Below are 18237 nucleotides of genomic sequence, written 5' to 3'. Positions count from 1 at the left end.
GTAGGTACATAGACTGCGTCAACCCACAAATTAACCTAGTTTAGAGATAAAATTCTTCAGCATAGGGGAGAAAACTTCGGCACAGCCTGCTTCGACATAGGCGTGTATATAGCCAACTCACTCCAGGACAGACCGTTCGAACATATCGACAGGGCGAAAGGCTACGGCCGTCAACATGACGAGAGTATAGGAACAGTGGTGATATATTTATATCGGCTGTTAATTTGTTGTTTTAACACCATAACTCATTTCACTTATACAATGACTTGGTTGGCTGTGTAATAAAAATCTGAGGCAAATATTGTATGATGTGTAGCCACGATATGTGAACGGAACAGTAAAAATCATATGGCAAGAGCTGTGCTGTGAAGAAAAAAATTCAGACGTCATTTGTTTTCTGAACTGTGAAGTACAAGCTCTTCAGTGATCAAGTACATGAATGGAAGAGTTCATTAAAATGGTAATTTAGATACTAGGGGCCTAGAAAATAATAATAATAAAAAACATCTGGAGGTTTTGTGCATTACAGTAACAGGAAATCAATATTAGGCCAAAATACAAAATGCTTCGGGTAAGAACACTTACAAGACAATACGGTTATCCCCCCAGCATTTAAAAGTATAACAACTCAAACAAAAACAGTTAGATGCGACATATACAGCTGTGTTATACACTGACGCATTCTTTTGATCTGTCAACTTGTATATACCTGAACTTAATATATGTCTATATGCCAAAATGAGACGGTATACTGGGTCGACATGGTTCAGTCGTTCAGCATTTCGTGTATTTGCTATATCCAAAGATGATATTTTATTTTGCCGCAGCAGCTTGTCGGAAACCGGATATTAATACAAGCAAAGCTGTTTTCCTTATCGAAGTTAATTTCTTTGATTTTGTTTATTTGGTTGTTTATTTTGATTGTTGGTTGTTTAAAGCCATACGCCGTCGCACAATTTGGTCAAATGCTGTGGTATTATCAGCATAAGGCATTTTCCCCTCCACAAAGGGTTTAGTTATGCTTCTGTTCAACGTTTAATTTTACACACGTGTAGACTACGACAATGACTGAGACAAATTTAATTCGAGTGTCAAACATATAAGCTGTTCATGATGCATAATAACAATAACACTGTTGTCAATGGCTCGAATCCGGCGACTGCAGCTTCAAGTCACGGCATGGGCCTGGTACAGGCGATGTGTAGTGGTTTCCTCCATGCCTGTTTCTTTCGAAAATGTTATAAACTTGAATCAACTAAATATATGTAAATAAACTGACACCTATAAGAAGACGTATCATGTATAAGCATAATTTATTCTTTGTAAATTTTCAACGATACGGAGATGATGCCCCAGGCTTGAAATCCAAATGAAATTTAAATCTTGCCTCAGTAAATTTTTTTTTTAACCAAATGTTTTTAATTGATGTTTATAAATGTACATACATAAAATCAATCGGTTTGTACACGCCCATATTAACAAAGTTTTGTGATTACCTGACTGCCATTGAAAACACCTGTTGCGTTCATTACCACCTGATGATACCTGTTGATTAGCCTTTGCAGGCACTGAAGAAACTGTTAATGAGTTCACCTGGTTGACATGGCAACTCATTTCTACGTTTGCGTGTAGCATCAGGTCTTTATCTCTGTAAACAGACTGACAAATGTTTGACATCATCTGTTAGGTAAATCGACCCCCCAAGATGAGGCACTGAAAGAGGCAGCTCCACCTTTCCTTTCGAGTTAAAGAATGGATGAATAAGAACCCTTAAACATGGATTATGGTGATAAGAAAAGTAAAGAACATTATGCTAAAATATTTCAGCCCTATATTGATACGTGTTTTCCAACCGTGGTCAAAAGCTTTTGAAATGATGCATGTGATGAACATATTGGAAAAGCGGGACCAGGTAAGCGCCCTCCGTTCCGGCTCTTCTCCTGCGTGAACACACTCACACGCAGAGTTAGTACAGCTATCACCTTTGACGTCACAGATGCAGGCCACATAATTTCTGGACTGACCCCTGGGGGCTTTAGGATAACTGTAGTTTAAAAGCCATTTTTACGCCCCAAGAAGAAAGCTGAAAAGTCGTTTTATACTGCTGATGATAAGAGGTCCTGATCATTACGAGTCATGGTGAGGGTAAACACCAGTTTTATCTATTGGCCTACATGTCGCAAATGACCTGAAATTTCGCCCACAAAAGTGAATTTTCAGAGGTACATAAATGTCACAAAATATCAGTTTCGGTGATGAAACAATTTTCCAGTAGAATATCATCCCGTGTTCCAAGCAAACCTCAAAACACTCTTCTAAAATCAATAGAACTCTAAGAATCAGAATGGGCAAGTTAGACATGGACGGAATTTATGGTCATTTAGGGTATGTGACCTGTAAATAAATGTAGTCGATGACTACGCATTGGAGGATGCTGTAAATGACAACGGGTGGAGTCTTGCATAACATGGAGGTCTTGAACGCGATGATTTATTTATTTGACAGGCGTTTAACGCTTATTCAAGAAAATATCCCTACCTTGGTTCTTCTAATTAGATAATACTATCTACAAAGTATTAGTAGTGCTAAAAGCAAGCAATTACATTTGTCTTCCTTTTTTTTTTTAAAGTAAAGATATGAATATGTTGTTCAAAATAGAAACTAAACACTCCTTCCACATGCACATGTATACTGGCTAAAAATTGCAGACCAGGTGTCCGGAAAATTAGAAGAATTAGGGTAGGGTAGAGACCAGCCTTATAATAGGTGAATACGAGGAGTGTTCTTGCAGAGGAAGAATACGATTAAGAGTCTTGCATATGACGGAGAATCTGGCGAATGATGTACAATCTTGTATACAGTGGAGAGTTGCGAATACGATGGAGAGTATTGTATACAGTAGTATTGCATACGAGGGGAAGCCCTTTATACGATAGTCTTGCATACAATGGAAAGTCTTTTATACGATAATCTTGTATACAATGGAAAGTCTTTTATACGATAGTCTTGCATACAATGGAAAGTCTTTTATACGATAATCTTGTATACAATGGAAAGTCTTTTATACGATAGTCTTGCATACAATGGAAAGTCTTTTATACGATAGTCTTGCATACAATGGAAAGTCTTTTATACGATAATCTTGTATACAATGGAAAGTCTTTTATACGATAGTCTTGCATACAATGGAAAGTCTTTTATACGATAGTCTTGCATACAATGGAAAGTCTTTTATACGATAATCTTGTATACAATGGAAAGTCTTTTATACGATAGTCTTGTATACAATGGAAAGTCTTTTACACGATAGTCCTGTATACAATGGAAAGTCTTTTACACGATAGTCTTGTATATAATGGAAAGTCTTTTATACGATAGTCTTGCATAATGAGAAGTGTTGCATGCGATAGTCTTGCAAAATGAGAAGTCTTGTATACGACAGAGCGTCTTGCAGATGATGGCCTTTCATTCAATCAAGATGATCTGCATATGGCAAAACACTTCAGAATAATTGTTTTTAAACCTTTTTATTTGAGATGGGTAAAGTTTTTTTTTTAATTATTTTCTATTAGCCAGTACTAAAACTTACTTGTGTGTTTACAAGCTAAAAATTCCCACTGCTTTACAGCATCATAAACTGTGCTTCACAGTACCCAGAAATTGTAAATAGGGGAAGATGATTACACTATGAGTATAACGATTTGGGTGAAGAACTCATCAGCACAGTGCCAGTACACTGAATGTCACACCTGGGACTAAATATCATAACCTTGGTGTTAGTTCCACTACACACCCAGTCTCTCAGACAAGTGAGGCAGCATTGTAAAGTTTATAGTAGCTGTTCGGACAACAAAATTCTGTGGTGGCCAACCTCAATGTCAGGTTACAATAAAAATAAACCTCAAAACTGAGCCCGGTGTCCGATCTATCTGTTTGATTGATGCTCTATGTAACACCAAGAAATATTTCATTCATACAACAGGCATCACGAAGCGATCTTTGATTTAATCAAAATTTCAAATGACTTTAATAATCGTTGTTTCTTACAAAATCAAATTTTGCTTGACAACTTACATTCTGGGTAGGCGTAAGCTATTGTACAAAAAATTTCAGATAAACAACATAAAGTATGACTTTTCATAGGGTTATTAACAAAAGAGTCTGATCTGAAAACTCCCCAATAGAAGGGCTCTGTGACCGATTTCTGGCAGCCATATTGGAGTACTGTGACTATACCAGCCCATGTTAATAGAACTCTAAAATGGCCGATCAATTTTTTTTTTTTTTTTTTTTTTTTTTGATTGGTGTTTTACGCCGTACTCAAGAATATTTCACTTATACGACGGCGGCCAGCATTATGGTGGGTGGAAACCGGGCACAGCCCGGGGGAAACCCACGACCATCCGCAGGTTGCTGACAGACCTTCTCACGTACGGCCGGAGAGGAAGCTAGCATGAGCTGGACTTGAACTCACAGCGACCGCATTGGTGAGAGACTCCTGGGTCATTACGCTGCGCTAGCGCTTTAACCGACTGAGCCACGGAGGCCCCTGGCCGATCAATCCTTCTATTACTAAGTACCTGTGGGATCTCCTCACATAAAGCTGTAGCCATGATCTACAGTAGCTAAATTGAAGTTTTTTACGGGGCAAAGGTCTCTGGTCCATCAATATTAATGCTGGCATTCAGACAACGCCAAGCGACAGTAACAAAACATATCAATTAGTACAATAACAGTTTTTTGTTATTTAGCACTAGCACGACGGAACTTACAGTGTATAGTTAATGTGTTATCGCATATAAAGATATGAATTGCAGTTTACTCAAGGACATGACTTCTCACAATGTTTTTACACAACTTAAATAACGTAAAATAAGGCATATGACTGGTTGATATTATTTGAAAACAATCTCCATGCGTTAAGGTTTTCAAAGAGAAAGCCAATGAGTTCTTTCTTCACTTCTGTATCAAACCATTGGGCTTGCCCTAACAGTCTGCGTTTCATTAGAATATGATCTGAATGGACAACAGGATCATGTATCATGACAATAATCCTCCTGATACTCACGTCAGCCCACCCTGCTTCCCATACCTTTTTGTAGTCCATACGTACTTACATGTACCAATGCACATGTGTCAGTACAGGTATTGAGTTGAAAGGCAGAAAACAGTTCCACAATTAATGAATTAATGAAGGCCGCGACAACAGTGTGATAACCGGTACATGGACAACTATAACAAGTCCTATTGAGAGAATCCTGAGCTTTCAAAACACCATGAGTATACAATTCCTTGTGCAAAATTTCAAGGTCGGACAATCAACATTCAAGGTCAACAAACAACAGGAGGTAAAACAACACAGGGACCTTGTCTATAAAGCAAGCTGCTGCATCTATCATCAATGTATTAAGTTTCCTTGTTATAAATACAATTCATCCTCCTTGACTTAGAACAGTGATGATGTGATCTGGGATGAGGGACCAGAGTTACCGAAAGAAGTTTCCGTCATGATGCTGGTTTGAAGGAGATGAGTGATCCAAACAGGAAATGCTGAATTATTGGATGTTTACATAAAACCTGAAAGCGATAAAACAAGAGATATCAGGATGTATTTTAGATTTCTTTGAAACATCTTATTCCATAAAATAGACGTTTTGACGTTACTGGTACCCTGAAAAACATGATTATTATCTTCTTAACACAACAACACATTAACAAAATATTTCATCACCACAATTGACCTCATAAGCTGTATCAGACACACACATTCTTTTGACAGACAATCTTCCGATACCTGATAGAACAAAAACAAAATATTAGAAGTCCTATCAATCTGGTTAAAAGTACAGTTACACATATCTTCATTTAAAGCCAGGCCGTCTATACGTTTTCACTTGACTGATGCATTTGAAGGCACATTTCTGCCACAGTTCAGTACCCAATCCGGGGTTCATACACTTTGAATATTTCACGGCTTTTTAACTCTTTTCCTGGCCAAAAACTCAAATTTTTCAGGGTAATTGGAGTAATCATTCTACAATTATAGTATAATTTAAAAGAAATGTAAAATGACATTTCGAATGAGTTGAACTTTCGCTCTTTCAGGTACAATGTGTATCTTAACAGCAGTGCTATGAAGCAAGTTTAAAGATGTTGGTAAAAAACTTTCTCCACCAGAAGGTCAGCATGGACTATTTTTCAGCCCCACTAACCACCCCATACCTCTCCCTCAATCCCCGTCTCCACCCTGATTTCCATGTTCCTGGGAATATTACTTATAAATTTCAAGGTTTTCAAGGCCGTAAGTGGGCTGGTCTGTCAGCAACCTGCAGATGGTCGTGGGTTTCCCCTGGGCCCTGCCCGGCTTCCTCCCACCATAATGCTGGCTGGGGTCATATAAGTGAAATATTCTTGAGTATGTGAAGAGACACCAATCAAAGAAATAAATAGATAAATAAATCAAGGTTTTCAAGGTTTGGTACAAACCATAAAAATACTGACCTCTGCCTTGTACATCTTGAACAGCCCAGTGTTGACTTTTGTCCAGTGAGGCACATCACTGATGCTCCATAACATGTTAGAGTGTTCAGCAAAAGGACCAGACTTTACCTGCAGAATTACAACACAGAGCACAGACCATCAAGAAAACCTTGTATCAACACTGTATATAACTTTGAACAACACAGACCATTAACAAAACCTTGTATCAACACTGTATGTAACTTTCAACAACAAATGCCAACAAGAAAACCTTGTATCAACATTGTATACAACTTTGAACAATACAGACCATCAAGAAAACCTTGTATCAACACTGTATATAACTGTGAACAACACAGACCACCAAGAAAACCTTGAATCAACACTGTATATAACTTTGAACAACACAGGCCATCAAAAAAACCTTGTATCAACATTGTATATAACTCTGAACAACACAGACCATCAAGAAAACCTTCCCAAAATTGATCCCAAAATTTCATACATGACCAAGTTACTCATTTTGACTGATTCTGAAAGTTTAACATATCTTAGAAACATATTTGGAGGTTTGCTTGGAGGGTAGGATGATATCCTCATGGGAAAATGTAAAATGAAGCATAGATTTCACAACAGGCCTTCCGAACTGTCAATCAAGAAAATGCAACTGACCAATCATAAGTAGTATTGTTTCAAATTGGTCAACTGGATGTACCACAAACTGGATAACAATGTTCAATCTTTCTGTGACGTTATGACACAACAACTGCTTTCACCAGGCATGGAATGAAGAAAAACGCTGTCCCAAGAAGGTGTGGTGGGACACTGAATGTGTCGGATCCATCCATTAGAGAAGGATCTTTACTAATTAATATGACACCATCTGTACGGATAAAAGAGTTTTCAGGATATCTATATCTGTCTTGCATTTAAAGGACTTCTGGAAAAATTCTCACACAAAGTACAATGATGTGTACGGTGATGTTTATGCTCTGTGTTTAACACAAGAATCTAAACATACAAGTACTGTGAAATAATGCATACTGCTACAAGCTTGGACTGTCATGTTTGACCTAATCACATGTAGCTCCATGCTGGAAGATAGGTTTCAGCCCATACAGATTTGTCTGTCTGTCTGTCTGTCTGTCTGTCTGTCTGTCTGCAAGGAACAGATGAATTTTTTCATGCACAGATTTGGATAAAATTTTTTGTACAGCTGGACCAAACCTCTCAGGTTTTAGTTGTGATGCAGCAATGCTGTGGATCATTTTTCAACATTACCAGATAGGACAAAACTGAATGAAGTCAGTGCCTACAAGAGTACTGTCCCTTTATTGGCACTCATCATGCACTTTTGTACAGCTAGCTGTGATCACGGTTTGTGATCTTGGAATACATTGAATTCATTATTACAACCACGAGATATGCACAGACTACAACAGTACACCAATCTCACTGATCGTGGCGAATTGGTGATACTAAGCGCTTGTATGGCCATTTGTGGACAGTTGTGGGAAAGTTTATGTCAGTAATTTGCCCAAGGCCAGTGGTTTATGACAGGCACTCCTGTTCCTCCATCTGTAAAACTGATTGCTATTATTGAGTATGGCATTAAGCTACAATCAGATAGATAAACAAAGTGATACAACAGTACAGAATGAATGATTATGGATTAACACTACATGGGCAATATTTCAGCCATACTGTGGCCACAACAGTACAGAATGAATGATTATGGCTTAAAACCACATGGGCAATATTTCAGCCATAATGTGGCCACAACAGTACAGAATGAATGATTATGGCTTAACACCACATGGGCAATATTTCAGCCATACTGTGGCCACAACAGTACAGAATGAATGAATGATTATGGCTTAATGCCACATGGCCAATATTTCAGCCATACTGTGGCCACAACAGTACAGAATGAATGAATGATTATGGCTTAAAACCACATGGGCAATATTTCAGCCATACTGTGGCCACAACAGTACAGAATGAATGAATTATTATGGCTTAATGCTACATGGGCAATATTTCAGCCATACTGTGGCCACAACAGTACAGAATGAATGAATGATTATGGCTTAATGCCACATGGGCAATATTTCAGCCATACTGTGGCCACAACAGTACAGAATGAATGAATTATTATGGCTTAATGCTACATGGGCAATATTTCAGCCATACTGTGGCCACAACAGTACAGAATGAATGAATTATTATGGCTTAATGCCACATGGCCAATATTTCAGCCATACTGTGGCCACAACAGTACAGAATGAATGAATGATTATGGCTTAATGCCACAAGGCCAATATTTCAGCCATACTGTGGCCACAACAGTACAGAATGAATGAATTATTATGGCTTAATGCTAAATGGGCAATATTTCAGCCATACTGTGGCCACAACAGTACAGAATGAATGAATTATTATGGCTTAATGCCACATGGCCAATATTTCAGCCATACTGTGGCCACAACAGTACAGAATGAATGATTATGGCTTAACACCACATGGGCAATATTTCAGCCATACTGTGGCCACAATGGCTTAATGCCACATGGGCAATATTTCAGCCACACTGTGGCCACAGGGACAATATTTCAGCCATACTTTGGCCACAACAGTACAGAATGAATGATTATGGCTTAACACCACATGGACAATATTTTAGCCATACTGTGGCCACAACAGTACAGAATGAATGATTATGGCTTAACGCCACATGTGCAATATTTCAGCCATACTGTGGCCACAACAGTACAGAATGAATGAATGAATGATTATGGCTTAACGCCACATGGACAATATTTCAGCCATACTGTGGCCACAATGGCTTAACGTCACATGGGCAATATTTCAGCCATAATGTGGCCACAACAGTACAGAACCCACAATGCTAAATATAGCACTCACCTCACTGATATACTTTATACAGCTGAGGAACATGTAATCTTTAGAAAATGTCTCGTAAATGTCTGGATTCAGGAAAGACTTGGGAAATATTCTCTGATGACCTGTCCAACATGGAAACAATGCTTATAGATAATTATGACAAATATTACATTTACTTATTTAATTGGTGTTTTACTCCGTACTCAAGAATATTCCACTTATACAACGGCAGCCAGCAATTAAGGTGGGAAGAAACCGGACAGGACCCAGGAAATCTACGGCCATCTGCAGGTTGCTCTCAGACCTTAAAGTGTGGAGTCGGAGAAAAGCCAGTATGAGCTGGACTTGAACTCACAGTGACCTCATTGGTGAGAGGCTCGTGCAATATGTATTTGACCTAAAATTAGCCTCATTTTACCAGATTCTAAGAGTTCTATTCACCTTACAAAAATATTTTGGACTTTGATTGGAGGATAGGATGAAATCCTACTAAAAAAAATTTTAGCTTCAGCTTTCATTTTTTTTCTCTGAAAATGCAAAACTTAAATTTTTCTCATACCTTAAAACCTCAAAGAGCTTTATTAAGTCATCTTTATTCATCGACCTAACTCCCACAAATAAAGCTCACCCTTCTGAAGATGATATGAGTACCATCCCCAGATTTACACAAAACACTATGAGCAAATTGACAGAACCTTGCTAAATCTACAAGTAGATATATATCTCTGAGCTAACTCCATGACTAGGTGCAGGTTCCATTCTGTATGTCACCTGTAACTTACCTGGCCTGAGTACTTCCCAAGAGGAAGGTTATAAACTGACAATCATCCAGGCTCCATGACTCCATGTCGACTCCACTCTGTATCTTACCTGTAACTTACCTGGCCTGAGCACTTCCCCATAGGAAAGTTATAAACTGACAATTATCCAGACTCCATGACTCCCTTCAGGCTCCATTCTGTATGTCACCTGTAACTTACCTATGAGCTGAGCACTTCGCCAGAGGAAGGGTATGGACTGATAATCATCCAAACTCCAGACTCCATGACTCCCTTCAGGCTCCATTCTGTATGTCACCTGTAACTTACCTGTGAGCTGGGCACTTCTCCAGAAAAAGGGTATGAACTGATAATCATCCAGACTCCATGATTCCCAGCAGGCTCCATTCTGTATGTCACCTGTAACTTACCTGTGAGCTGAGCACTTCCCCAGAGGAAGGGTATGAACTGATAATCACCCACACTCCATGACTGCCGGCAGGTTCCATCCTGTAAGTCACCTGTAACTTACCTGTGAGCTGGGCACTTCTCCAGAGGAAGGGTATGGATTGATGACCATCCAGACTCCATCGCTCCATGACTCCCTTCAGGCTCCATTTTGTACGTCACCTGTAACTTACCTATGAGCTGGACACCTGCAGAGGAAGGTATGAACTGATAATCATCCAGACTCCATGATTCCCAGCAGGCTCCATTCTGTATGTCACCTCTAACTTACCTATGAGCTGAGCACTTCTCCAGAGAAAGGGTATGGACTGGCAATCATCCAGACTCCATCGCTCCATGACTCCTTCAGGCTCCATTTTGTACGTCACCTGTAACTTACCTATGAGCTGGGCACTTCTCAAGAGGAAGGGTATGGATTGATGACCATCCAGACTCCATCGCTCCATGACTCCCTGCAGGCTCCATTCTGTATGTCACCTCTAACTTACCTATGAGCTGAGCACTTCTCCAGAGGAAGGGTATGAACTGATAATCATCCAAACTCCAGACTCCATGACTCCCTGCAGGCTCCATTTTTTATGTCACCTGTAACTTACCTATGAGCTGAGCACTTCTCCAGAGAAAGGGTATGGACTGATAATCACCCAGACTCCGTGACTCCCTGCAGGCCCCATTCTGTATGTCACCTGTAACTTACCTATGAGCTGGGCACTTCTCCAGAGGAAGGGTATGGACTGATAATCACCCAGACTCCGTGACTCCCTGCAGGCTCCATTCTGTATGTCACCTGTAACTTACCTATAAGCTGAGCACTTCCCCAGAGGAAGGGTATGAACTGATAATCATCCAAACTCCAGACTCCATGACTCCCTGCAGGCTCCATTCTGTATGTCACCTGTAACTTACGCACCAGCAGCAAATACCTGTGGACATAAACCATTATGGGTTATTGACAAAAGTGGTGAGAAAATTTGGACAACATATTTGTCAGCATCATTATACTGCATCAGGTGTTGTAATAATGCATGCAATAGTTGGACAAGAAGGAGTACTGACTGTAACGGAAATCACAATGAAAACCCTACAGGTAAACTATCACAGGAAATGACCGTCAAAGTCAAAAAAAGCTAAAGTATGAAGTAGGGTTCATCACAGTTGAAAACTATGTGTAAAGATACTTTCATGTATTTTTTCAGATTTTTTTGAGAGTGTTGAAAGGCATTCAAATATTTGAACACTATGAGCCATACTGACGATATCTAGAAACTCTGACGTCACATCACCTTTTTTCCTGATGTTCACCAGAAGGAAGGAATTTTTGGGAACATCAGAAGGACAGAAGGAAGGAATTTTTTTCAGTAATCTTTTACTCATGGGTAAATGAGTTATTCCAACATTCAGCGTCGTGATTAGAGTTGAATAAACTTCCTGTGACGTGAGAGTTCATAACATCTGATAGTATGGTCCATGAAGCCCACCCTCAAATTCAAATGTTTGAGTGCCTTTAACTCTTTTCATGAAAATAAATGGAAGTATATTTATGTATAGTTTCAACTGGCCTATTTAGTTATGCCTACTTTGACACATCTTTTCCTTTAAAAGAAAAGACAACACTAGGCCAATATATGCATCAATTAAGTATCCCACTTTTAAAAGTTTAAAAGGCTTTTAGTTTCGAACTTTTAGAACTTTTAGTTTCTTTGTTGTAGTACAACTGTAATGTAGCACAACTGTGATGTAGTACACCTGAGATATCATAGTTCAAAGTAATCAACGTCACACACATTGAAACAATTATTTTTTTTTTCCAAATAGGTGCGAATTTTCTCTGCGGCTCGAAGATGCTTTTACATCCGCTCACATCACACAAATCCTATTTAACCACAAGCATACATACATACATGAGGTACCAGTGACGGGACATGTTCCTGGTTGCTCAAACATGGCGTATTTCATAGCCTTATAAGAATTCCTTAACAGAAGTTGATTTATGGTTACCTTGAATGTCAGAAAAAAAAACATCCCTCTTCTTAAATAACTAAAACATCGTAAATTTGTAATACATCAGTCACACTCTGAACTGAAACATTATTAATAAAAATACAACAGTTTTCAAGATTCTTCAAGGCCCAAGTTATGACAAAAATTACAAAAACGTACACAAATTATGTTGTATAACTTCTGTCACATGTTTGTCAAAATTTGATATATTTATTTATTTATTTGATTGGTGTTTTACGCCGTACTCAAGAATATTTCACTTATACAACGGCGGCCAGCATTATGGTGGGAGGAAAACGGGCACAGCCCGGAGGAAACCCACGACCATCCGCAGGTTGCTGGCAGACCTTCCCGCTTACAACCGGAGAGAAAGCCAGAATGAGCTGGACCTGAACTCACAGCAACCGCATTGGTGAGAGGCTCCTGGGTCATTACGCTGCGCTAGCGCGCTAACGTCAAAACGCTGAAATACCTGTTGAAGAGCTTCAATACTACAGCAGGGGCATCCTCTTCTGTTAGCACCCCAATCTTATACAGACAGAGGAGGAAGGCTGCAAATGACATCTCATGACCTGAAATACCACAATCAACATGAACAGATTACACTAGTACAATGTCAACATCTCCACATTATACGATACACTGTCACACCAATGAAGTTGTCTCCCTTTAGGATGAGACTTCACCTCTTCCATACACAGTTTGGCTGCTCCCATACGTTTCAACATTTTAATTGTGTAATACTTTAGACAAGTGAACCATCTACTGAGTTTCTTAGTAATGACTGCAATTATTTATCATCAAATACAAAAAAAAAATCAATCAGTCATATCACAGATGTCAGATATTTCCTATTACTTCTAATCTATCTCCGTAGAGTTCCCCACCCCCTCCACCAGGTAACCCATAACCTCAGGTAAGGCTTTGTGGTATTTCTCACCGGTTCCATAATCTATCCACGTAGAGTTCCCCACCCCTCCACCAGGTAAACCATAACCTCAGGTAAGGCTTTGTGGTATTTCTCACCAGTTCCATAATCTATTCGCATAGTTCCCAACCCCCTCCACCAGGTAAGCCATCACTTCAGGTAAGGCTTTGTGGTATTTCTGACCAGTTCCATAATCTATCTGGGTAGAGTTCCCAACCCCCTCCACCAGGTAAGCCATAACCTCAGGTAAGGCTTTGTGGTATTTCTCACCAGTTCCATAATCTATTTGCATAGTTCCCCACCCCTTTCACCAGGTAAACCCTAACCTCAGGTAAGGCTTTGTGGTATTTCTCACCAGTTCCATAATCTATCCGCGTAGAGTTCCCAACCCCCTCCACCAGGTAAGCCATAACCTCAGGTAAGGCTTTGTGGTATTTCTCATCCATCGCTTTCTTTAATAATTCCTCTGCTTGCTATGACAGACAGAAAGAATTCAAATGAAAATTAAGTTAGCATCATAAAAACAAAAGCAACATTCAATGAAAGGATGAACAATGAAAGATATAAATAATACAAGCTATGAAGCATGAAGTTCAAATGCAGAAATCAGAAATCAATGTTTCTCTTGGGTATAGACAGTCCTAGGCTCTTATTTTGTTGATGCTGGAAATTTAATACATTCTTACAAAATTATGTTTCAAATATAAATCAGTCCCTTCCAACAACAACTTTAGATTTGTTTATATCTTTCATTAAAATTTTAAACATGATTAAAACCCCTAAAAAAAAAAGAACTAAAATAAAAAATGACAAGTAAACCTCACTGACCAATGAAAACTTAAAACCCACCTCTTCCAGCCGCTTGAACCAATCTCTGAAGGCCTTATTGCCAAACCTCTGAGGTTGATCAATGGGTGGAATCTCATCAATCCAAGTATCCAGGATTTCTAACAGTTCCAGTAACTTCTCCACCGTCTAGATGGCAATAAGGAATCTTTGTAAAACAGTTTGCATAAGTAGTTTGCATCACTTTGGTTATTATGGCAGACTACAGACTTGCTTGAGCAGACTTCAGGGGCAGATTTCTATATTTTTCTCTTCTGACAAACTGTAGTTCTCCTCTAGCAAGACACCACACCGATAAACTGGATCTGAAAATGCATTGAGGGGCCTCCTTGGCTGAGGTGGCCAGCACACCAACATGGCTCAATAGCCTCTCACCGTTGTGGTCGCTATGAGTTTAAGTCAAACTAATGATGGCTTCTTTTCCAGTCGTATTTGGAAAGGCCTACCCGCAACCTGCTGATGGTTGTGGGCTTCCCTCTGGCTCTGTCAAATTTCCTCCCACTATCATGCTGGCCACTGTCCTATAAGTGAAATAGTCTTGAGAACTGTGTAAAACACCTATCACATAAATAAATAAATGCATTAAGCTGTTCCATGTTCCACATCATTAGCCCATTACAAAACTAAATAAATAAACCAGCCAAAAACAATCAATCCAAAAAGTTATCATAAATGTTAACCTGTGATACAGGTACATCATCACTGAGTTTCCTCCCTTTCACAGCATCGTTCATCGCATGAAGGAATCCAAGGTAATCTCTGTAGCCCTGCAAACAGAAAAGCACAGTCCAGCATTGTGCGACTGTTGTTTATGGCTAGGATTACCTGTGTAGGAGACAGTCAGATGCATCTAACATAACATAAGAAAAACCAACATAACTTAGCAAGGCTTTTTACACCATTTTATCACATTAGAAATTTTAGTTGAAAAGTACAACTGAAAAGGCCATTTTTGATCGCTAGCATTTTAGTTAAAATGGTCTTTACCAATTCCCCCTTATTTTGTTTACACTTGATTTGTTGGATTCAATTTCTCACCATTAGGGGCCTGGCAGAGCTCATTTTTGGGGGGGTGGGGGGGGGGGGAGCCAATTTGAAATGCGATTTTACAGCTAATTTTTCGGCTCTGCGAATTAAAATTTTTTTCCACCTCATCAATGTTATCTTAAGACACATGTATCAAAATTTCAACTACCATTACCAAAAATTAAGCACTATAACAACATTTTAAAGTTTTCACTTAGGTCAGAACTGCCTTTGTGGAATTGGCCCCAGTTCCTGTCTGAAGAATTAAGTATTCCAGTGGGATGAGGTTAAGAGAATCCATTTTGATACTGACACAATCTGATGAAGAAATGCCCCTACGCTGAATCTGAGTGAAGCCATCATATTCACAACCTGGATGAGTCATCCCCTCTATAAAAGTCTCGTACCTCTGATTTTTCCCAGGCAGGGATGTCTGCAGCTGTCTTCACTTCCTTATGGGGAGTCTCAAACACATGTGTGTTCAAATCAATGCCCAATCCCATGGGAATGGGGACACTTGCATCAACTGCTGATAAGAGAAAAAGTTATTTATTTCATGTAATTGGTGTCTTATATGGTGCTCAAAACCATTTCATTATGGAGATTTCAAGATACGACGGTGACATCCCTTTGTGAAGTGACATCGCAGCTTTATGTAGGGTCAATCAGCCAAATTCATCACAGGGTGGTACATACATACATTATACTGACAGCTGAATAAACAGAATTAAAATTATGTTCTTGGCTACATTTGGGTTCCTCATTTTGCAACAAGGGCTAAAAAGCAGCACCACATTAAGTACTTCAGTTTAAACTGCAGCCAGTTTTAGGGTGATTATGAATATGCGGAAGCACCTTTGTCGCCAGCCAAGCCTAGCCAATCGTGTCACGTTATTCGCCGTTACTGTTACAGGTAGTATGTGATTGGTCCTTACAGTTTGGCAACACAGGTGCTTTCAATTAATCGCAAGCGTCCTTATGCTTGTGACAGTTTACTCAGTAGTAATGATGCATGGGGACATCTACCTGGAACTGATAGCTGAGATGACTAGAAGTACAGACCGAGACATTATTTGGCAGAAAGCAGTAGTGTATTGATTTATTTATTTATTTATTTCATTGGTCTTTTACGCCGTACTCAAGAATATTTCACTTATACGACGGCCGCCAGCATTATGGTGGGTGGAAACTGGGCACAGCCCGGGGGAAACCCACGACCATCCGCAGGTTGCTGGAAGACCTTCCCACTTACGGCCGGAGAGGAAGCCAGCATGAGCTGGACTTGAACTTACGGCGACCACATTGGTGAGAGGCTCCTGGGTCATTACGCTGCGCTAGCGCGCTAACCGAATGAGCCACAGAGGCCCCCAGTAGTGTATTGAGGCCATCATGAAAATTACAGAAGTGTTCAATGTAAGCTTATGGAACAAGAAAGAACTGTGACTGTATACGAAAGCACAGCCCTACAGAACTATGGGGCATATGAGGGACACAAGTTCACGGTAGTTCCGAGTGGGGACGCTCACGCATATACAGCAATTTGTGGTTGAAACCCTGGTTGTACATTGGCCTTTGCCCATGAGCCTTGGGCGAATGGCATGTTTTCTACCCCCAAGTTCCGGTATCCCTCGAGCACCCAAATACGGAACTCCCGTAAACTCCCATAGGCCCTATAGGGGGAAAACTTTATTTCACCTACATCATCTGTTACTGTAAGAAAATCAGGTGGTCTCTAGCTTACAGAATGCAAACGCTAGTCCAAATACAAAATACAAACATAGTTACCCAAGGCTAGTCAGAACTGTAGTTTACAACACACAAAGATAATTGTACAAGACTAGGCCTAGGTGACAAAAATGTCTTCAAAACGGAATTTATCCTTCTGAAAAATGTTTTGGAAACTGTACGCCGAGCTCTATCCGATAGTGGTGATTCGTGATCTAACTCTATACCTGACTTAATCCTGACACGCCGTGTGAAAACAAACTTCTGGTGTCAAATATCAAGGTGGTGAAACGACCTGAACATTATTTGGTGTTTACACTCCCCAACTACACGTTGTTGATGTTTTAAAGAGATCGAAAGTTGTTGAGCTTCGTGACAGCTGAAGCATATCACGAATCTATTTAACAACAGATCAGCCTTGTGCTGTCCAGCGCCGATCAAATACTGTGCGACATTTTAACACGATAGCGAACCATTCAGTCATCTTTCTGTTAGGTCCGAGTTCACATGCAAAACTTACCAGCGCCTTTCGACGCCATTATACCCGCAGATAGCGCATGCGTCTGTCAGTTTGGTGATAGAGTTATTCCCCTTTAGTGCGCTTTATTCTTTTCCACGGAAAGATAAGGATAGGCCTCTCTCTCTCTCTCTCTCTCTCTCTCTCTCTCTCTCTCTCTCTCTCTCTCTCTCTCTCTCTTTAAATAAAAGTAGAAGAATAAATAAACAAAAAAGAGAGAAATATACGTCTTTCAATTCAGCATGAGTAAAGTTATGGTTAAAATTTGTAAAAGCTCAAACCAACACACCTAAGGTAAGCATGCATACAAACAAAAGCAGGTAGACAAATAAATGTATGCTTAGGGTTTAACATCGTGCTTAACAATCTTCCACTCATATGGCAACGAGGACTCATTAGTTGTGTGTACATATAATGTGTTGTCTTTTGGAAGGGCAGGTCCATGCTGCCAAAGTTCTGCCACCACTGAAGCATCATGCCAAAGACACCAGACATGACTCCTCACCGAGCTACATTAAACTGATACCGGGCCAACCGTTCATGTTTCCTTGCTCTAACCTCTCACTGCTGTCCGCCAAGTGAGG

The 18237-nt window shown here is 39.8% G+C and overlaps 1 protein-coding gene across 3 annotated transcripts; it reads right to left on the bottom strand.

Annotated features, from left to right (window-relative positions):
* Window positions 1-4556: 4556 nt before the first annotated feature.
* Window positions 4557-17669, bottom strand: LOC135480357 (serine/threonine-protein phosphatase 2A activator-like). 3 transcript variants are annotated; one of them, XM_064760185.1, is made up of 10 exons: window positions 17657-17669; window positions 15819-15940; window positions 15066-15152; window positions 14389-14514; window positions 13895-14012; window positions 13084-13183; window positions 11409-11533; window positions 9406-9506; window positions 6502-6609; window positions 4557-5577 (listed from the first exon to the last, which is right to left on the bottom strand). In XM_064760185.1, exons 2-10 carry the CDS (start codon window positions 15912-15914, stop codon window positions 5506-5508), a joined length of 933 nt encoding a protein of 310 aa, XP_064616255.1. In that variant the 5' UTR covers window positions 15915-15940; window positions 17657-17669; the 3' UTR covers window positions 4557-5505. The 3 variants fall into 3 exon arrangements, with proteins under 3 accessions (XP_064616255.1, XP_064616257.1, XP_064616256.1); XM_064760187.1 differs by having other exon boundaries at window positions 15819-15937; window positions 17657-17664; XM_064760186.1 differs by lacking the exon at window positions 17657-17669 and adding an exon at window positions 17364-17489.
* Between the last annotated feature and the right edge of the window lie 568 nt (window positions 17670-18237).

This window comes from Liolophura sinensis, chromosome 13 (genome assembly GCF_032854445.1).
Source record: "Liolophura sinensis isolate JHLJ2023 chromosome 13, CUHK_Ljap_v2, whole genome shotgun sequence".
NCBI lineage: Eukaryota > Metazoa > Mollusca > Polyplacophora > Chitonida > Chitonidae > Liolophura > Liolophura sinensis.
This window is presented reverse-complemented; position numbering and strand designations above follow the sequence as displayed.

Coding starts and splice junctions, on each gene's coding strand:
- LOC135480357 (XM_064760185.1), bottom strand. CDS start 15,914: ATGGGATTGGGCATTGATTTGAACACACATGTGTTTGAGACTCCCCAT. Junction 14,515..15,065: donor ATGATGTACCTGTATCACAG/GTTAACATTTAT, acceptor ATTGCCATCTAG/ACGGTGGAGAAGTTACTGGA. Junction 13,184..13,894: donor GCGGATAGATTATGGAACTG/GTGAGAAATACC, acceptor GTGGTATTTCAG/GTCATGAGATGTCATTTGCA.